This window comes from Tenrec ecaudatus, chromosome 1, assembly GCF_050624435.1.
Source record: "Tenrec ecaudatus isolate mTenEca1 chromosome 1, mTenEca1.hap1, whole genome shotgun sequence".
NCBI classification, from domain to species: Eukaryota; Metazoa; Chordata; class Mammalia; order Afrosoricida; family Tenrecidae; genus Tenrec; species Tenrec ecaudatus.
The window spans coordinates 157,224,398-157,242,233 of NC_134530.1; the positions used below are offsets into that span (position 1 = coordinate 157,224,398).

Genomic DNA, 17,836 nt, shown 5'->3' on the forward strand with positions numbered 1-17,836 from the left:
TTCCGGTGCGTACCCATGCCTACAGCCCGTCATTAAGCAGTGAGAACAGAAGACACACCGGCGCCATAATCTAATAGGAAGACCATGGAAATCGGGTAGAACTGACCTCATTTGGTGTTAGCTCAATATCTGGTTCCAGAAGTACCCCCTTTAATGTCCTCCAGCCCCGCTCCGAGGCCCTGAGACTAGAAACATCTCTGAGTGCCTCTTGCTTGGCACTGGCCTGGGTTAGTTACATTTCCACGCCACCGCTGGCCAGAGGGCTGACGCGCCCGGTGGATCTGGAGTGCCCGGTGGTTTCAAGCATTGTGTTAAAAAAGAAGAAGAAAACCCCAAGTTTTTAAGGGTTTGATCCTAAGAAGCAGTTGTGTTCAGCAGGACTGTACAGCTTTTGAATGGCTAAAGATAAAAATGCTTTTCTCCTCTGTTGGCTACGGCCCTGGTACCGGATACTTGGGTGGGAGGCTCGCTCTGCAGAACGTCTTAGTCACTCTTCAGCGCCTTGAGCCCCCCAAGCGCCTTGGCCAGAATGGGAGTGTCGCCCTCTGTTCTCACCCTGTGAGACCCTGAGCAGTGACCCGGCGTCGGCCTCGCTGAGCTGACCGGTGCCTCACGGAAGGGTGTCTGACATCGCTGTCTCTGCTCGCCACATTTTTGGGTGGCCTCTTCCACAGGGTGCCCTGGAGATGCGAGATTTCCCTTGGGCAGTAGGAGGCACACACCCAGAGAATGCAGGAGCTGCGAGGGGCAAGGACCCACTTCCACAGCAGAGAAAAACCAAGAGGAAAAAGGCACCCCGGCGCCCGGCGCTAAGGGACGCGCCCAGCAAGCAGTGGGCTGCTGTCACTGCCCTCAGCAGCTGTCTCTGCTGCAGCCCGAGCAGAACTCGGTGAGCCTGTCCCCGCGTGTGACTGCAGGCTGAGGATTTCAATCAATGCATCCCAGTAACGCTAAAGTGAGGAGCTCTCCGTCAGGCAGCAGCGCGCAGAGGTAAGGGCCGGGGCCCAGGGCTCCTAGGGTGGGGGGAGGAGGGGCAAATAGACTGGGAGATAGGAGGGGGTTAGCACCCAGACCGGTGGGAGAACCCAGTTTCCTTTGTGATCCCGTTATCTGCCATGCCAAGAGCTCCCCTCCCAGCCACCTCCCTCCCCTGCCAGCCACCTCCCTCCCCTGCCAAAGCACAAGCCAAAGGGCCTTAAAGGCCCCACCAGTGGAGTCAGCTGGGCTTCGTACAAGCTGGGAGGCCGAGGCTAGGGGAGAGAGCAGGTTCAGCTCCCATCTGAATGGCCAGCCTGCACTCACTCTGCCGCTCTCTCCTCTGTAAGCCGCGCCCCTCCAGTTGATCGCAGTGCTGTGCTGCTCCTTGGGAGGATCTGTGGGCTGGCGATCCCCCTAACCCTACTGTCACCCACAGCGTCCCCACGCGCTCCTGGACCCGCTCATGTTTTCCAGCAGGGACTCTGCACTCATCCCAGCTGTCCCTTGTCATCAGCCTGGGGGCGGGTCGCATTCTGATCTTAGCGATGCCTGCTTGTTTACGCTGAGCCACTCTTCAGAGCCACTCTCTCTGTACCTAGAAACCGTTGTCCCTTATGGACAGGAGCCCTGGAGTCGGGTCCCTGCGTGACTCCAGGGTGCCCGAGGCCTAGCAGGGCCACCCCGCTCACTCGGTCTTCCTCACGGTTGAAAGATGAGGTGGGAGAAGGGGTGGAAGGAGCAAGTTAGTAGCCACGGCCCCGCTACGCCCCATCTGATGTGCCTCTGTTTCTTGTAGTAGCCCTACTTCAAAGCAGGAGGTGATGGTCCGTCCCCCTACAGTGATGTCCCCATCCGGAAACCCCCAGCTGGACTCCAGACTCTCCAATCAGGGTAAACCGGGGGGCTCGGCCAGCCAGTCCCAGCCATCCCCCTGTGACTCCAAGAGTGGGGGCCATGCCCCTAAAGCACTCCCTGGCCCAGGTGGGAGCATGGGGCTGAAGAATGGGGCTGGAAATGGTGCCAAGGGCAAGGGGAAAAGGGAGCGAAGTGTTTCCGCCGACTCCTTTGATCAGAGAGATCCTGGGACTCCCAACGATGACTCTGACATGAAAGGTATGTCTACAAGGTCTCAGAGGCTCAGAGGGAAGTAGGTGGCCGCTCACCCCGATAGGCCTCACAGCGCCTGGTAGCAGCACGCTGGGAGAGTCGGCACCAGCCCGAGGTCTTCCCAGAGGCTGCTGGAACTGTGCAGCAGACACCCCCGGCCGAGGAGTCCCACCCTGAGGGGGCAGGTGGACTGGGTGTTACCGGGGGGCATCACGAGGCCCCGCTCCATTCTTGGGGTGTGTCTGGCCACCGTGCTGTGGGGGCTTCATGCCAAGCCAGTGCCTCCAGCCTGTGTGCAACCAGCCTACCTTGGCACCCTGTTCTCTTCTCCATCAGATGGGTCCTCCGAGATCTGGGTCTTGTGTGGACATGAGGATGCCCGCCTTCATGGCCCTGGCCCTGGCCGGGCTGTGGCAGCACTGATTGAATTCACAGTGGCGGGGACGAGTGGCTGCATGTGGTAGCCCTCCGGCAGGCCCAAGGTGGACTGCGCCAGGACGAGTGTACCAGCCACGCTCTCTGGGGCTTTTCCCTCCTGGTTCTCAGACCAAGAATTCTAACCGGGAGGTGGGGCGTGTGGGGGTGGGGGCAGAGCACGAAGTTCGTATTCAAGGAAGGAAGGAGAGTGGGGCTCCCCAATCCAAACTGGGCATGAAAACCTGAGTGAGGACTTCCGCCTGCCTCTCGTGTCTGCAGGGTCTCTTATGAGCCCCGGCACTTCATCTGTGCTCCTCAAGGGGCAGAGTGTTCCTAGAACACAGATCCTTAACCAAGCGGCTACAATGATACTGGGTAAATGCTGAAATCAGAGAAGCCAGGCGGCTCTGGGATCAGTGAACAGAGGCTCGCATTCACGTCCCAGGTGTTCCGGAAGGCTTCCCGGAGGGGTGGGCACTGATGGGACTGAGAAGTGAGGCGGTGGCGGAGGTGTCCTTTCGAGTCATTCCTTTAGGGAGGAGAGCATGTGAACTTTTATGCCTTGGAGAGAGAGGAGGGTGTCCACTCACTTCCTCCTGGAATTCTCAGAGTGGGATTGTGTTGCGATACAGTAAATGCTGGCAGGCACAACAAAGGCGTTTTCTGATTTCCCTTATGACCTGAGTCTTTTCGTTCTTTTAGAATGTAATTCTGCTGACCACATAAAGTCCCAGGATTCCCAGCACACACCACACTCAATGACCCCGTCAAATGCTACAGTCCCCCGGTCTTCCACCCCCTCCCATGGCCAGACTACTGCCCCAGAGCCCACACCTGCTCAGAAGACTCCAGCCAAAGTGGTGTACGTGTTTTCTACTGAGATGGCCAATAAGTAAGTCGGTGGCTGTGCTGTACTGTTTGAGTCTGACTTGGAGAAGGACAGGGCTCTCCACTTGAGCAAAGAGCTGCAGTCTTGGGAAGCCGTACGCTGTCCTGTAGGGTCACTGTGAGTCGGCATCAACTCCAGGCGATGGGTTTTGGGTAAATTTGGAGAGACAAGGTTTTGTTTCTTTTACAGATTGGTCCCTTTTTTTTTAACCCACTTGTGTTACTATTGATTAAAATTAGCAGCACAGAAAGAGGTAAAATAAATTATGAAAACTTTCCCAACCCTGCTTCCCAGAGGCACCATCTGGTCAGACTTGCTTCACTGACCCTACGGGAATGTTTTGTGCTCACACAAGTTGATGTGGACACCTTGTTATAGAGAACCCTCCTTCAAAATCCCAGTCCAAGAAAGGGGAGTAGGGAAGTTCACAGCACCTAATAGTTGCCCGAGGCTCTCAAAATTCACTTGGAGTCTTAGGTAAAAATTCCTGAGTGGAATAATAAGAATTTTTTAAAATACACGTCTACAATCAACTTAATTGTTGTTTATTTAATTGGCATAAGTAACACATGTTTTAGGATAATTAAACGACATAAATACTTTTAAAAAACCAAATAGGAATTCTGACAACAGAGATGACTACTTGGAATATTTTAGCCTGTGTGTTTCCAGTGGGTTGCTGGAGATGGACCGGTTAATTAATTAATTAATTTTTAATTAAATAAAATTTTAAACCAGAAGTATGATTATACCCTGCAAACAGTTTTTTGATTTTTAATTTATTATTGTTATTCTTATTACCCCATTCAGGATTTTTACCTAAGATGCGAAGTGACTCTTGCCAGCCTGTACTAGAGGTTGTGACATTTCCCGCTCACATTTCTTGGGTTGGGCCTTTGAACTAGGGTTCTCTAGAAACGGCAGTGGATTGGTTCACAGCAGAAAATTGTAAGGGTTTTCGATTGTTTTCTGTTGCCCATTTTGAGATGAGATAATTAATGATTACCTTGGATTTTTAACTTCTGAATTTTGAGAGTAAATGATAAACTCAGCCTTCTGTAATAGTAGCTTATTCCTCTTGATTTTTTTCTCATTCAAAATTTCTGGTGCTTCTGTAATAGCCCACCTTCCCCACCTTACCAGTACAAGCTGGGACTAAGTTGCTTGGGAATTAGAGTTCTTGAACTAAAAATAAGTCCTATCCCGTGCTGCCTTTTCTGTGTTTGCAGAGCTGCAGACGCTGTACTGAAGGGCCAGGTCGAAACGATCGTCTCTTTCCACATCCAGAACATCTCTAACAGCAAGGCAGACAGAAGCACAGCCCCTGTGGTATGTAGTGTTTTGAAGTGGAACATTTGGTTTAAAGCGGGGAGACCAGACTTCCATTGGCAGGGAGATAGTCTTGAGGGAATGAGGTACAACCTTAACATTTAACTTGACTGTGATAATGAGAATGAGCCCTGATCGCAATAGTGTGCTGCGAATTGAGCTGTTACACTCAAGGTCAGTGGTTCGAACCCACCAGTGTCTCTGGGAGAAAGATGAGACTGTTTATTCCTGTGAAGATTAAAGTCTTGGACACCCACTGGGCAGCTCTTCCCTGCGCTATGGGGTCACTGAGTTAAAATGGACTCAGTAGAAGTAAATTGGCGTCGTCGTTCTTTTTGAGTTTATGGCTGGGTTGGACAACATCCACGTAAGGCCCACAAAATCATCAGTACTGGTTAACAGCATAGGCCTCATCGAAGAGAGGCACTTCCAACCATCACAGGAGGGGTGAGGTAATGAACTCTGATCAGTACGGCCCCAGAGTGATGTTATAAATATCCAAATGGCCCTTGGCGGAAGAGAAAGGTTTGCTGTACTGAGTGGTCTTAGATCACACTGACCCCACCTTTCCTACTCACATGCTGATAAGCTGCTGAGTGACTAGGGAATAAGGTGCAGAAAGAGGGGGTTTACAGATAGAATAGGACTTCTACCTGTAATCATCTCTGGGAAAATCTGATTCACGTCCTGTGGTGGGAATAGGGTTTAGTTGATGATGAGAGGAAAAGCAGCCACTGACCTACAGTCTTGGGCCACACGATAATAATACAGTAATTAGAACGGTAGTGACTTTCGATACTTGTAATTGCTTGATAGTCCCACAATTATTAACTACATTAGTCTGCCCTCTGAAACTTCCAACCAAAAGTTACCTTAGGAAAAGCATACAGTGGGGCCTATCGTCCATCTAGATATTTCTTAAGTGCCGCGCATGACCCAGGCATGCCTTAAACGTGGCAGGGGATGCTAAGAGACTCAAGACACAGTCCCTGATGTCACAGACTTAAAATCTAGTGTTGGGAGGGTGATGGAGTTAAAGGGACTATAAATGGCCAAAGTAACAGTTCAAGACTGAAAAGCGATGATGTCTGCGTTGTGGGTCAAAAAAAGCCTCCTTTGGGCTCGCTTGGACTGAGGAATTGCCTATTGCATCTGCCCCTCCAACTGCTCAGGCCCTTCAGTGTCCTCGGTTGCCCTTGAGCCAGCCCCAACCCCTGGCGAGCCCAGTAGAACCGAGCACGGTGCTCGCTGTCCAGGCGGGTGCCATCTCCAGTCAGTGCCGCGCTCCGGCGTCATCAGTGTTGGGCAGCAGCGCACTGGGTAAGCATCTGTTGTCGCCCATAGGCGTTACGGCCTTGGGAAATCACAGGGGCAGTTCTGCCCTGCCCTGTGGGTCGCTATGAGTCCGCATCGACTTGAAGGCAGTAAGTTGGGTTTGGTTTAATTTTTAAAAGTAGGTCTCCAGGCCATTGTTCCTTGTCAGTCATAAACTGGAGGTGCCTCTGAAGCCTGTCTCCTATGGGTGGCCCTGCTGGTACTTGAAATAGGAGTAGCCGAGCAACACGCCAGCCCTCGAGCATGAATGCAGATAGATACCTGTGTGTGTTTCGAGCGAGTGCTGGGCCGGAAGGCACAGAGTGCATGTAACTTTGACCACTACGCGCTTGACTTAACAACAGCTCTTTTTATTTAATTCGTTTATTGGGGGCTCATACAACTCTTATCACAATCCATACATACAGCAATTGTGTAAAGCACATCTGTACATTCATTGCCCTCATCATTCTCAAAACATTTGCTCTCCACTGAAGCCCCTGGCATCAGGTCAGGTCCTCTCTTTTTTCCTCTCCTCCCTCCTTCATGAGCTCTTGATAATTTATAAGTTACTATTTTGTCAGATCTTGTCCCGAATGTCAGCTCTTAACGTAATTATCACCTCCACCTTCTCTGCTAAACCCCAAACCATGCCCACTGCCATTGAGTCGGTTCCAACATGTGACCCAGAAGGACAGAGTAGAACTGCTCTGTAGGTTTTCAGGTCTGCACAGCTCTAGGAGGCTGCCTCCTCTTTGTCCTAAAGAGCAACCCGTGAGTTTGACCCACCGGCCTCATGTACAGCAGCCTAACGCCCAAGCCACTACATCACAGGGGTTGGGACCCAGCACACAGCCATGGCTCTAAGTATAAAATGAAAAGGGTGGAACTAAGCTTGCTTCTTCTGTCCTGCACCCCAAACCATCAAACCCAGACGGAAAGTAGCCATGGAAGGAACTGAAGGCGCCCTCCACACAGTGGTCATCCAGGGTCATCTGGATTCAACTGGGCCTTCCTACACAAACCTGTACCTACAGACATGTATGTGAAACATGTGCACACACAGTCACAGGACGGAGACACTCCCACGACGTAGCGTTGGGCACACATCACACAAAGTGCTCATATGCAGAGAGGCTCCTCATGATTTGCGTACAGATTTGTACACAGGTAAACATGCCAGAGTATATGCAAGGGGCAGTAAGTAGGACCCTTAACACCTAAAAACCAAAACCTGTTGCTGCCAGGTTGATTCTGACTCGTACCCACCCCACACGCGTCGCAGTAGGACTACACTCTGCAGGGTTTTCAACACAGCGACCTTTCAGAAGCTGTGACCAGGCCTTCCCAGGGGCCCTGTGTGTGGTTTGGACCCACCAGTCTTAAGGTTAGGGTATGTCATTAAGCAACAGATGCGTTTGCAGCCCCGAGGCACTACCGGGAGCCTTCTGAAAACAGAATCCGCTGCCCTGGCGTGGGTTCGGGCTCCAGCAACCCTGTTGGACAGAGTCGAATTGCTCCTCTGAGTTTCTGAGACTGTAAATCCTCATGGGAGCGGAATGACTCCTTTCTCCCACGGGGTGAGGGATGCATTCGAACTGCCGTCCTTGTTGTTGTTAGCAGCCCAAGGTATAGCTCTCTGCCCGGCCTCCTCTAGGGGGTCTAGAAATGCAGACTGGCTGAAGACAGCAAGGTGGAGCAAAGAACATCCAAAGGGGATCCCGAGGCTGTTTGGGGAACTGACTCTTTTCCTTCCCTTTAAAAAAAAATTTTTTTTTAATTGTATTTTCGGTGAGAGGAAGGAGACACAGCAAATTAGGTTCCCATTTGACAGTTCCTACACACGTCATCCCAGTCACATCCCTTATCTTCTTCTTCGTGGGTGAACGTGGTCACGATGTGTCCTGGCTGTTCCCTCTCCAGTCCTCTAGTTTCCCCACCTCCTTTATCGTCGCCTCGTTCCTGTAGGGTAATCGTTGGTCCTTGGGTCTCACATCGATGGGTATTAATGTAGCCCTGGTTGTCATCTTTCATTTTGTGTGTCAGCCTTGTTTCCTTCTGCGGCCTCAGGAAGTCTCAGCCCTGTGAGAGTGCAGGCCTAGCTCCTCTCCATGCTGCCGCCTGCCGCTGGCGAGGGTACCTCACCCAGGACCTCCTTTAGCGGGGGTGCTTAATAAGTAATACCAGGGCAGCCGCCCAGCCCCTAAGCAGAGCAGTCTGCTGCCTATTGGAAAGAACAGCCCGAGGGACACCCTGGCTCCCTGGCCTCAGATTTCCCCGCACACGCTTCCTGCCTGCAGATTCTCTTACTCCAGTGCATGTACAAATTCGTATCAAATATGCAATCAGTGATCACAAACTGAAAACAGAAACCAGAGCTGTCAGGCCCCCTGGAAACTCCAGGAGAGGAGTACTGGGCAGTCGCCGAGCCTGAGGCGCCCTGGCAACGGAAGGGTCCTGCCCGCCTCCGGGGCCAGAGCCGCTGTAGCCTTGCCCACTTCTCCCTCCAGCTGGAAACACCCGACACCTTGCCTGACGTGACGGGCGAGCCGGCGACGGAGCATGTTGTAACGTTCAGGGAAAAGAAAAAGGGGTGAGGAACAGCCTCCCACATACCAAGAAACTAATCTCTCCCCCGAATCAGAGACACAGAGTAGCTAGCTGTGTGACATCAAACCTGCTCCCTGAAATAGATCCTCGGATGTCCTCACTCTGGCGGAGCGGGTCTCCCCAGGCGTGCTTGTAGCTATTGAAACCTAATCTTCTGCCAGGGAGAGAGGATGCCATTTGACGGGAAAGTTAAGAAGGGAAGAAAGAAAGAAAAAGAAAAATCAAACTGTCCCTGGGTCCATGGCGGGGTTGTGCACCGGCCGAGTCTGCAGCAGCGCCGGCGTAGCTCGGGGGGCCTGGGCGAGTGCTTCGAGGAGCAGAGCTTGGCTCTTCCCATTGCCCGCTCTGCGCAGTTTGCCAGTGGTCTTTAAAATCTTGTCTCTCTCCAGAACACACAGATCTCTGCCCTTCGGAGTGATCCGAAACCTCTCCCGTCACAACCCCCCGCTCCAGTCAACCAGGACCAGAACTCTTCGCAGAACACCAGACTGCAGCCAACTCCACCCGTTCCGGCACCAGCTCCCAAGCCTGCTGCACCCCCACGCCCCCTGGACCAAGACAGTCCTGGGGTGGAAAACAAACTGATCCCTTCCGTGGGCAGCCCCGCCAGCTCCACGCCACTGCCCCCCGATGGCACCGGGCCCAACTCGACGCCCAACAACCGCGCCGTGACCCCTGTCTCCCAGGGGAGCAATAGCTCTTCAGCAGATCCCAAAGCCCCCCCACCTCCACCGGTGTCCGGTGGCGAGCCGCCCCTCCTGGGGGAGAACCCCGATGGGCTGTCCCAGGAGCAGCTGGAGCACCGGGAGCGCTCCTTACAAACTCTCCGAGACATCCAGCGGATGCTCTTCCCCGATGAGAAAGAATTCACGGGAGGGCAAAGTGGGGTGCCCCAGCAGAACACTGGGGTGTTAGATGGACCTCAGAAGAAGCCAGAGGGGCCGATTCAGGCCATGATGGCCCAGTCCCAAAGCCTAGGCAAGGGACCTGGACCCCGGACAGATGTGGGAGCGCCGTTTGGCCCTCAAGGACACAGAGATGTCCCCTTCTCTGCAGACGACATGGTTCCACCTCCCATGAACTCCCAGGCTGGGCCTGTGGGTCCAGATCACCTGGACCACATGACTCCTGAGCAGATGGCTTGGCTGAAGCTACAGCACGAGTTCTACGAAGAGAAACGCAGGAAGCAGGAGCAAGTGGTCCAGCAGTGCCCGCTCCAGGATGTGGTGCTCCATCAGCACGGGCCTCGCGGCGTGGTCCGGGGGCCACCGCCTCCCTACCAGATGGCCCCAGGGGAAGGCTGGGGGCCTGGGGGTGCAGAGCCATTCTCCGACGGTATCAACATGCCACACACGCTGGCCCCGCGGGGCATGGCTCCCCACCCCAGCATGCCGGGGAGCCAGATGCGCCTCCCTGGATTCGCAGGGATGATGGGCTCTGAAATGGAGGGGCCAAACGTCCCCAACCCGGCGTCTAGACCAGGTCTTTCTGGAGTCAGTTGGCCCGAGGATGTGCCCAAAATCCCAGATGGCCGAACCTTCCCTCCCGGTCAGGCCATCTTCAGTGGTCCCGGCCGAGGGGAGCGCTTCCCAACCCCCCAAGGCTTGTCTGAAGAGATGTTCCAGCAGCAGCTGGCGGAGAAGCAGCTGGGTCTGCCCCCCGGGATGAGCATGGAAGGCAATAGGATGATCCCTGGTGCCCAGCGACATATGGAGCCTGGGAGTCATCCCATTTTTCCTCGAATACCAGTTGAGGGTCCGCTGAGTCCTTCCAGGGGTGACTTCCCCAAAGGAATGCCCCCACAGATGGGCCCTGGTCGGGAACTTGAGTTTGGGTTGGTTCCCAGTGGCATGAAGGGAGACGTCGGCCTCAGCGTCAGCATGGGCTCCAACTCTCAGATGCCACCTCAGAAGCTGCGCGAGGCGGGGGCCGGGCCAGAGGAGATGATGAAATTGCGCCCCGGTGGCCCGGAGATGCTGCCCGCTCAGCAGAAGATGGTGCCCCTGCCGTTCGGGGAGCACCCTCAGCAAGAGTATGGCATGGGCCCTAGGCCGTTTCTTCCCATGTCTCAGGGTCCAGGCGGCAACAGTGGCTTGCGGAATCTCAGAGAACCAATTGGGCCCGACCAAAGGACTAACAGCCGGCTCAGTCATATGCCATCACTACCTCTCAACCCTTCCAATAACCCCACGAGCCTCAACACAGCCCCTCCAGGTCAACGCGGCCTGGGCCGGAAGCCCTTGGATATCTCTGTGGCAGGCAGCCAGGTGCACTCCCCGGGCATTAACCCTCTGAAGTCTCCCACCATGCGCCAAGTCCAGTCACCCATGCTGGGCTCGCCGTCAGGGAACCTCAAGTCCCCTCAGACTCCGTCGCAGCTGGCAGGCATGCTGGCGGGCCCAGCTGCCGCTGCTTCCATTAAGTCCCCTCCGGTCCTGGGGTCTGCTGCTGCTTCGCCTGTCCACCTCAAGTCGCCGTCTCTTCCTGCCCCGTCGCCTGGGTGGACCTCCTCTCCAAAACCTCCCCTGCAGAGTCCCGGGATCCCTCCCAACCACAAAGCACCCCTCCCCATGGCCTCCCCAGCCATGCTGGGAAGTGTCGAGTCAGGTCAGTATGCACGCTCACCCCCACTCTCACCCTGTCCGGAGTTGCCCCCGTTCATTCGCTGTCGGCAGGCTGGCGTCCTAACTTGATCGCGCAGCCGGCACCGGGCGGCCTTTGCTCACCTGGGCAGCTTTGTGGCGAGGGCCATGGTGCTTCCTACGGGTTGTGCACAGCCGTCCAACCCTGGCAAAGACACACGGGCCCTGCATGCAAAGTCGGCCTGTCAGTGGGGCTGTCTGGACAGCAGGCGGGAAAGTGGGAACTAGATGTCAGTTACGGAGTGACTTAACGATGGCAGGAGGGCCACATGCTGGGGACATCAGAAAGCATCCTGACAGCGGAGAAATGAGGCCACCCTCATGCCGGGAGCTTCTGGGTAGAGTCTTAAGCAGGACTCCATGGCGTAGCAGAAATGTGTGCTGCCGTTTGGAACCCAGTGACCGCAGCCGGCTCCCAGTCTCTTGAGTGTCTTCCTCCTGGGAGAGGCACTCACAGATGAAGGTGCTTCTGTGAAGGGGGCCGGAAACGGTCAGTGGCAGATGAGCACTGAGGTATAAATACCAGGTCCAGGCCATCTCCACTTGAGAAAAGACTAGTGTGGGAATAAGCGAAGTGATTTTTCCTGCCAGGCTAAAGTGCCTCTCACTTTTGGGCCGCACAGCTCACTGAAGCAGGACGCTGAAGCCGCCCCCGCAGACCTTTCTAATTCAGACACCCCAGGCGTGGGAATTAGCTGGGAAGGTGTATAGGACAGCGCTGTCAAGGCCAGAGGTGGGGCTGCCACCCTGAGCGAAACTGCGCAGTGATGGGAGGTGGGGGAGAGCCGACGGCTCTCAGCAAAGCAGTTGGCCTTAAGCCACCTCTCTGCCCAGCTTGGACTCACATCGCTAATGCATTCTTTGTGTGTGCGTCTTCCCATCGGCTGATCCCAGTGTCACGCTGCTATCCCCCTGCGCGTACGCACGGCCTGACTGGAAGATTGATGACGCCTCTTTTGGGTCTAATAACACTGCCCTGCTCGCCCGCTCATTCCCGGCCTTGCTGTTTCATAATCACGGGGCCCAGGAGCCTCCACCTGGGACCCAGTGCCCTGCCCATTTTTGTATGATCTTCTCTCTTCTCCTAGGTGGGCCCCCACCTCCTGCAGCCAGCCAGTCTGCCTCTGTGAATATCCCCGGAAGTCTTCCCTCTAGTACACCCTACACCATGCCTCCCGAGCCGACTCTGTCCCAGAACCCTCTCTCAATTATGATGTCCCGAATGTCCAAGTTTGCAATGCCCAGTTCGACCCCCCTGTACCACGATGCCATCAAGACTGTGGCCAGCTCAGACGACGACTCCCCTCCAGCTCGGTCGCCCAACTTGCCATCCATGAACAATATGCCAGGTGAGCACTCAGGGAGATGGGTGTCTGAGCCAGGGATGCTGTCCGCTATGTTCTCCGTGACTGGACCCACCTAGAGCTATTCTTCGCCTGCCAGGGAAGTTCAGCAAGTTGCAGTGCCCCAGCTGAAAGTTCTACCTGGGTTTTGGTAGAAATAGAAGTATCTTGACTAGAACAAGCTATAAAACGTGTTGTTGTAGGGTGACTCAGAGGAGCCCCAGTGGCATAGGGGTTGCGTGTTGGGCTCTCACTACAAAGTCCGCAGCTGGGAGCCACCAGGCAATCTGGGAGAGAGGCAGGGCTTTCTCCTTCCGATAGGACTCGCAATCTCTGAAACTCGACAGGGGCAGTTCTACTCTGTCCTAGTGGTCACAGCGAGCCGGATCGACTCTAAAGCAGTGGGAGAGCATGCTGTGGAGTTTGTTCATAGGGCGGAGTTGTGCTGCTTCTGGGCCTGCATGGAGTGGTACCACCCAGAACCCACTGGACGCACTGACTCTGAATGTGGGAGGGCAGCCTCAAACCACAGGCGGCCACAAGTCTTCCATCGGGAGAAGTTCCTGTTTTCTCTAGAGGCACATTTTTTAGGACTCGGGGCATCCTGAAAGCCCTCCCTCCCCTACGCACCCCGGGCCCCCTTTGCTCCGATCCTGGGTGCTGAGGTGACCCGCAAAGATACAGTGCCTTGTCAGCTGTGGATTTCTGTCGCAGCTTGATTCTGATGGTTCGGAATGCCATTGGTCCTCCTGATTAGTCGGATCATCTTCCCTGCCATGGCCTGTGGTCATCAGTGAGACGACCACTGCAGATGGGGGGCCCAAAGACCACGGTGGAACCTGTGAGCTTTCCATTGCCAGGAAAGCTCTTTCTGGAGCATTTCGTACAACCCCGGGTTTTAAACACTCTCGACGGGGCACATAGAATGATCATACCAAATGCCAATTGAAAAAATGGCCTCCCCCCCCCCCTCCCGATTCTTGTAATTCGTAGGCCTGGTGAGTTCTTTCTTCACCAAGTAGCCTGCGTAAGTCACTGAGGCCAGCTGTTTTCTTCTGTGTCGTCTCCAGTCAAGACCACTGGCCACCTTTGTTTATTAATTTGTAACTTCCCACACAGGAGAGCCTCTCTTTAGCTAGCTTGTACACGCACCCTATGCCGTACAGTTTATAATAGCACAGTGTCACGCCGAGCGGTTGGTTTGGTGTCCCCAGATGGAGTCTTACGGAGGACAGGGGCCGTGCGGAATGCTTCCTCAGCACAGGGCTGTGCACACTAGACACACAGTGGTGGCTTGTTAATTTTACTTTTTTAAACAGAGTTTTGAGGTTGCCTTTGGTTGAGTTGATTGCTTTGATATCTTTATTTTCTAGGAATGGGCATTAATACGCAGAATCCTCGAGTTTCAGGTCCAAACCCCGTGGTTCCGATGCCAACCCTTAGCCCCATGGGAATGACCCAGCCACTCTCTCACTCCAACCAGATGCCCTCTCCAAATGCCATGGGGCCCAGCATACCTCCTCATGGGGTCCCCATGGGGCCTGGCTTGATGTCACACAATCCGATGATGGGACACGGGTCCCAGGAGCCTCCGATGGTACCTCAAGGACGGATGGGCTTTCCCCAGGGCTTCCCTCCAGTACAGTCTCCTCCACAACAGGTCCCGTTCCCTCACAATGGCCCCAGCGGCGGGCAGGGCGGCTTCCCAGGCGGCCTGGGTTTCCCAGGCGAAGGCCCCCTCGGTCGCCCCAGCAACCTGCCCCAAAGTTCAGCAGATGCAGCACTTTGCAAGCCTGGAGGCCCTGGGGGTCCCGACTCCTTCACTGTCTTGGGGAACAGCATGCCTTCAGTGTTTACAGACCCCGATCTGCAGGAGGTCATCCGACCCGGAGCCACCGGAATCCCCGAGTTTGACCTGTCCCGCATTATTCCATCCGAGAAGCCCAGCCAGACACTGCAATATTTCCCTCGAGGGGAAGTCCCAGGCCGTAAACAGCCCCAGGGTCCTGGACCCGGGTTTCCACACATGCAAGGGATGATGGGCGAGCAAGGCCCCCGTATGGGACTGGCGTTACCTGGCATGGGAGGACCAGGGCCAGTGGGAACTCCGGACATTCCTCTGGGTACAGCTCCATCCATGCCAGGCCACAACCCAATGAGACCGCCGGCCTTTCTCCAGCAAGGCATGATGGGTCCCCACCACCGGATGATGTCACCAGCACAATCGACGATGCCCGGCCAGCCCACCCTGATGAGCAATCCAGCCGCTGCTGTGGGCATGGTTCCTGGCAAGGATAGGGGCCCCGCCGGGCTCTACGCCCACCCGGGGCCCGTGGGCTCTCCAGGCATGATGATGTCCATGCAGGGCATGATGGGACCCCAACAGAACATCATGATCCCCCCGCAGATGAGGCCCCGGGGCATGGCTGCTGACGTCGGCATGGGTGGATTCGGCCAAGGACCTGGCAACGCAGGGAACATGATGTTTTGAGCTGCTAAGATCGGATGTGCCGACCCTTGTCGAGATGAGATTCCAGGTCCTGCGGGCTGCTCTGCGCAAGCTCCGGCGTGCTAGTGATCATGCAATAGGAGAACGGGGCCCCGAGGGCTGCTTTGGGGGAGGGGGGCCTCGAGAATGTATGGATTTACCTGAAAACAAATTATTCATTTAATCAACAGGTGTGTTTTTTTTTAAGATTTATTTTTAAAAAATTATTTTTGTGGACTTGGGTATCCCGTGATGGCACCCACTTTGGGGACTCCGTAACCGTGCTTTGAGAATTGCCATCAGTCCTGTGTTGCACCGGTCTCTGTATGTTTACGTCCTTCGGACTGGCTCCTCCCAGGATTGGTTTCTGGTTTCGTTTTCATTTGCCCTCCACCCCCTTTTATTTGGGCTTTATTAAGTTTGTGTGTGTGTGTGTGTGTGCTGTACTATATTGTAAAAGGGATTTTAGCAGAGACGTTTAGTCTTTGGGACAAGAGGAGAACACGAATGCTGGGCTGTTTACTTTAGGTGGAGAATCCATCTTCAGACCTTTGGACTATTTCTTTCAACTCCAGTGTATAGAAAAACCAAACTACGACCTCAGAGCAGAGTATTAATGAAAAGCACAAAAAAAGAAAAAAAAAAGGAACTAAGTTCAGCAAGGGGTGGGGGGAGGGGGGATTTTTTTTTTTTTTAAATAACGATGCTTAGGACATTTGATTCGCATCCAGGTGCCCTTCAGCACAGTCAGTCTTCTCCCAGGATACCAACGAACCTTCCCAAGCTCCACTCATGGTCCCTCTCCCTCTTCCCCCGCTCCTCAGTCACGTGCGTCTCCTCCCGTGTGCGCCCCTCCCCTCCCTGCCCTGGGCTAACCCGGGCTTCCCTGTTCCCTCTGGCAGCTGCAATACACGGTGTTATTTTAGGGAAATAAATCTAGCGCAGCCTCACCTGCCGTGCCGAGCACCCTTCTGGTTTCAGGAGGGCAAGCTCGGGATGCTCTGTATGGTCTCTTCCTCTTACCCCACCTTAGTCTTTTGCCACCCCAAACCCTCCCCGGCCCGTCGTTTTCTATTCTCCTTTTAGCAGGAATTCCCAAGTAAATTCTATTAATGTGGGAGTGGAACAGATGCTAAAAGCTCTCCAGGATTTCGGGGTTCTGTTTCTTTTGTTCTGTTTTTTTTTTAATTTTGTTTCAGTTTTTGTGGTTTCTCCCCTTTCCTCTCCCTCCCATGCGTAAAACGTTCTGTGTAACCTTCATTAAATTTGGTACAAAACCACTCGCCAGAGCTGTGGTGTCAGAAAAATAAAATATATTGTTTCTTACAAAATTGCGCTGCCTGTGTCTGTCTCCGCCCGTGTGGATTCTTGTACAAGTGTTGGCCACCCAGAGGCAGGGACGATGGCCTCTCCGGGTCGGTCACCAGGACCGTGACGGCGACGAAGAGCGGGAGGCCGCGAAAGTGGCGTCTCCAGCGAAGAAGGAACTGCTTGAGTAGGTTTGTCCTGTAACCACCTCGGTGGGGCTGTCCGGTAAGCATTGCACTATCAACCTGAGGCCAGCAGTTCATACCCACCAGCCAGGCCTTGGGAGAAAGTTGAGGCCGGCTGTTCCGTGAAGACTGACAGCCATGGAAGCCCTTGACAGCAGCTGTGGGGAACCTTTCTTTTGGGCCAAGACCCGTTTGGGTCTTGATGAACATCTTTCTTGGGCCAAACACTTCATCAACCCTCCACCCCCCTTCCCGGTATGTTGGCTGGATCGGCTGCTCATCGGGGAGGGCTGAGAAGTTGTTAGCTGGCACAGATGATTTTGCGGGCCTTACGCAGCCTGTGGTCCAGATGTTCTCCACCACCGCTCGATGGGGTTGCCGTGAGTGAATTCCCATGGGAGTGAGTACTCTGGCCACCAATCCAAGCGCGAGCCTGGTCTCCACTACTAATTACCTTTGGTGCAATTATCCTTATTAGAAAATTTCTCAAGATCCGTTGAATGGCATGCAGTAATTAAGGCTGCAGTATTTCCCGTCGTTTCAATAGGCTGTGAGGTAGCTTGCTTGCTTTTTCTTTTATAGTTAAGGTACAATCTCTCATAATTACACATCGTGGGTTTCCAGGTCCGCCCAGCCTCCCTCAGCCTCACGGTCCGCCCCCTCTTCCCTCTAGAGAGCTCCCACCCCCTGCCTTCTGCACGTCTGTGGATCCTGCGAGGTGTGTGTCTGAGGGACTCGCTGTTGTGTTTCTGTGCAGTTGGATTTGTTCAGGTGTGTGTGGGGGGGGGAGTCGCTGTCGGCGGTTTGCGGGCGTGAGTGGGTGTCTGTTGTATTCTTAGGTGAGAGGATCTGAGTGGGGAACAGCAGGTGTATCGTCTGCAGAGGACGTTCAACAAATGGGGCTCTGCGGGCGCTTCCCAGTCTGGGTTCTGCCTGAGAATGTTTTTGCAAAGCTGTTTGCATTTTCTCTTCCATTGTCCGCAGTTACCTTCTCAGTAACCTAAGAGCCTCAGGCAACAACAACAACGTGGAGATGACCACTTAGTATCTGCCAGTCACCTCACATGTTGGCATTAGTCTCGTTTCTGGACGGCCCTGTGGATGAGCTGGTACCCTCTCATGACAGCGGAGAAACCGGTCATTCGCTGAAGAATTTGCACACCGATCCTTCTGCCCCGCTGTTCACGAATTGTGACCATTTTATGTTGTGGGGCGATTATTGGATT

General features: G+C 54.3%; 2 protein-coding genes across 3 annotated transcripts in view; both read left to right on the forward strand.

The window, feature by feature from the left end:
- LOC142459165 (uncharacterized) overlaps positions 1–893 on the forward strand; it is a 98,790-nt gene extending 97,897 nt beyond the window's left edge. For both annotated transcript variants that reach the window (XM_075560473.1, XM_075560463.1), the window contains exon 4: positions 675–893. In XM_075560473.1, the coding sequence (XP_075416588.1) occupies positions 687–893 (207 nt within the window). In that variant the 5' untranslated portion in view covers positions 675–686. The remainder of the gene's footprint in view (positions 1–674) is intronic.
- Positions 857–16,433, forward strand: BCL9 (BCL9 transcription coactivator). The gene is made up of 7 exons (XM_075560449.1): positions 857–990; positions 1,775–2,091; positions 3,205–3,394; positions 4,621–4,720; positions 9,034–11,251; positions 12,375–12,635; positions 14,003–16,433. The coding sequence occupies exons 1-7, from the start codon at positions 935–937 to the stop codon at positions 15,118–15,120; spliced, it is 4,260 nt and encodes a 1,419-aa protein (XP_075416564.1). The 5' UTR covers positions 857–934; the 3' UTR covers positions 15,121–16,433.
- The last annotated feature ends 1,403 nt before the right edge of the window (positions 16,434–17,836 follow it).